Source organism: Pygoscelis adeliae, unplaced genomic scaffold (genome assembly GCF_000699105.1).
Source record: "Pygoscelis adeliae isolate BGI_AS28 unplaced genomic scaffold, ASM69910v1 Scaffold75, whole genome shotgun sequence".
NCBI lineage: Eukaryota > Metazoa > Chordata > Aves > Sphenisciformes > Spheniscidae > Pygoscelis > Pygoscelis adeliae.
The window spans coordinates 4,902,779-4,904,772 of NW_008824772.1; the positions used below are offsets into that span (position 1 = coordinate 4,902,779).

General features: G+C 50.5%; 1 protein-coding gene across 1 annotated transcript in view; it reads right to left on the minus strand.

The window, feature by feature from the left end:
- CACNA1G (calcium channel, voltage-dependent, T type, alpha 1G subunit) overlaps window positions 1-1,994 on the minus strand; it is a 108,926-nt gene that overhangs the window by 53,718 nt on the left and 53,214 nt on the right. The window contains 1 exon segment of the mRNA XM_009323737.1: window positions 1,633-1,994. Coding sequence (XP_009322012.1) covers window positions 1,633-1,994 — 362 coding nt within the window.

Genomic DNA, 1,994 nt, shown 5'->3' on the forward strand with positions numbered 1-1,994 from the left:
GACCACTCCATGGGAGAGGACTGAGGGACCTTTGGTCTAACCCTACGTGGCCAGACCTCGGCACACAGAAGACAATGTTTGGTTTACACTAAAAGCAGCTGCCGTAATAAAGATTAAAAACATGCATCTTATTCAACAGCCTCTCGTCAGCGCTGGCTGGGGCTGCGGGGCTGGGTGGGACGGGAGAGGAGGGACATGTCCCATCACACGACATCCAGCTCGGGGGGGGCTGCTGGCTTCTGATCTTGTGGGGGGAAAGGAAGGGACCTGTGGGATGTTTGGACCAGGTGAGCTGGAAAAAGCAGCAGATGTTGGAGCATGAAAAAAAATCCCTAGCTAGCAATAAAAAGCATGGTCTCTTGATCACTTTTAGTAGTGCTTTTTCCAAAAATAATTACTGCTCCTTTTCTTAAAAATTCAGTTTATTTTATGGAGGTTAAAAACCAGGTTAAGGCAATCAGTAAAAATCCCAGGCTGAGGATCCACGCTGGAGATGTAATGGGATAATGGCATTTTTAAAGGCGATTTACAGCTGAGTGACTCCATTCTGCCAGCACTAACTCTCTTTCTCCTCCTGTTCCTTCTCTGGAGTCACCACTGCCTTTCACATCCCTTTGTATCCTCCAAATTCCATTTTCATTCAACAAACTCAGTGAAATACAGTAAAATCATGTCCACAAGCTGCAGCTTTCATGTTCTCAGTACCACCCCGGTTACCATCACATGGCTCTACCCAAAAGCTATCCGCTTCACCAACAGAAACAGAGTTACCCCCTGGGGATGACATATCAGACCATCACATTTTTAAGCCTGAGAACAAGGTAAAGTGAAACAAAGAGGTAACCTGGGAAGAGCAGAAAACACCCCAAAACACCCCAAAACTGTCCTGGGAACATCCCAATGGGACAGTCCCCACAGGCAACCTGCTGCCAGCTCAAGCCCCTCTCTGCCAGCCATGCAAAAAAACCTTGGAAAAGCAGCCAAATTCCTTTTATCCCCTTAAGATACAAACATCCATGTGGAAAAAGAGCCAGGGACCCTCGTCCCTTCCCTGCATTTGCAGCCCTTTTAACTAACAGTTCCTAAACGGCACTTTCCAGGCCCGTGAAAGAGAGGCGCTTATTGGACTAATGCCTCTTCGTGTTGAAATTAATGCAAAGCCTTTGAAATTACCACCGTCTCTACGGGACTAACGCCGCCACGGGAATGGGGGGCCAAACCCTGCCCTTTCCTTGCCTGTTGATGTCAACAGAAATTTGCTGCTGTGCGTGGGGGCAGAAAGCTGCATAATGGTTGGAGAGCAGGGAAAGTTACCTTTTTTTTTTTTTAAAAGAAAAAATAAAACCAGAAAAGCATACATTTCCAGGAGATAGCCTTCGCTCTGCACCTTTTAGTGGAACCTGGGGAGTTTTGCCCTGATCTTTCCATCATGAACCATCTGATACTGCACTAAAATACTTAAGATGATGCCAACCCCATTTCTGGTGGCATCCACAGCCCAGAGACCTTCTGGTGAGACCCAGCCCCTGCAGCGGGCCATTGCTTCGCACCCACCCGTGCACTCCTGAGAGAGGTACACGCATCACTTTGACAAGGAAAAAAGCCCGAAATGGGTGTTTGGCATTTCCTTACCATGTTGCCTTCATCATCGCAGTCATCGCAGTCCTGTTGGGCGTCATCCAGGTGGAGCTGGTGCAGCAGCAGGCCCGGAGAGGTCTTCCCGTTGCAGTCCTGGTGCTCGGAGGCAGAGGTCCGGCTGCTGTGCATGCTGCTAGTCCGGTACAGGGAAGGCACCTGCAGGGTATCCTGGAGGTCGAAGGAGCCTTTTGTTTCCAGCGACTCCATGCGATGAGGCAAAGAGCCGTTGAAGCTGCCGGCCCGGCTGGAGCGCTCCTCATCCGAGCTCTCCCCTTCCTCTGAGCTCTCCTTCCCCTCTCCCGAGAGGAGGGATCTGCGCTCGCCGCTCTGACCACGACGCTTGAGGCTGGGGGCCC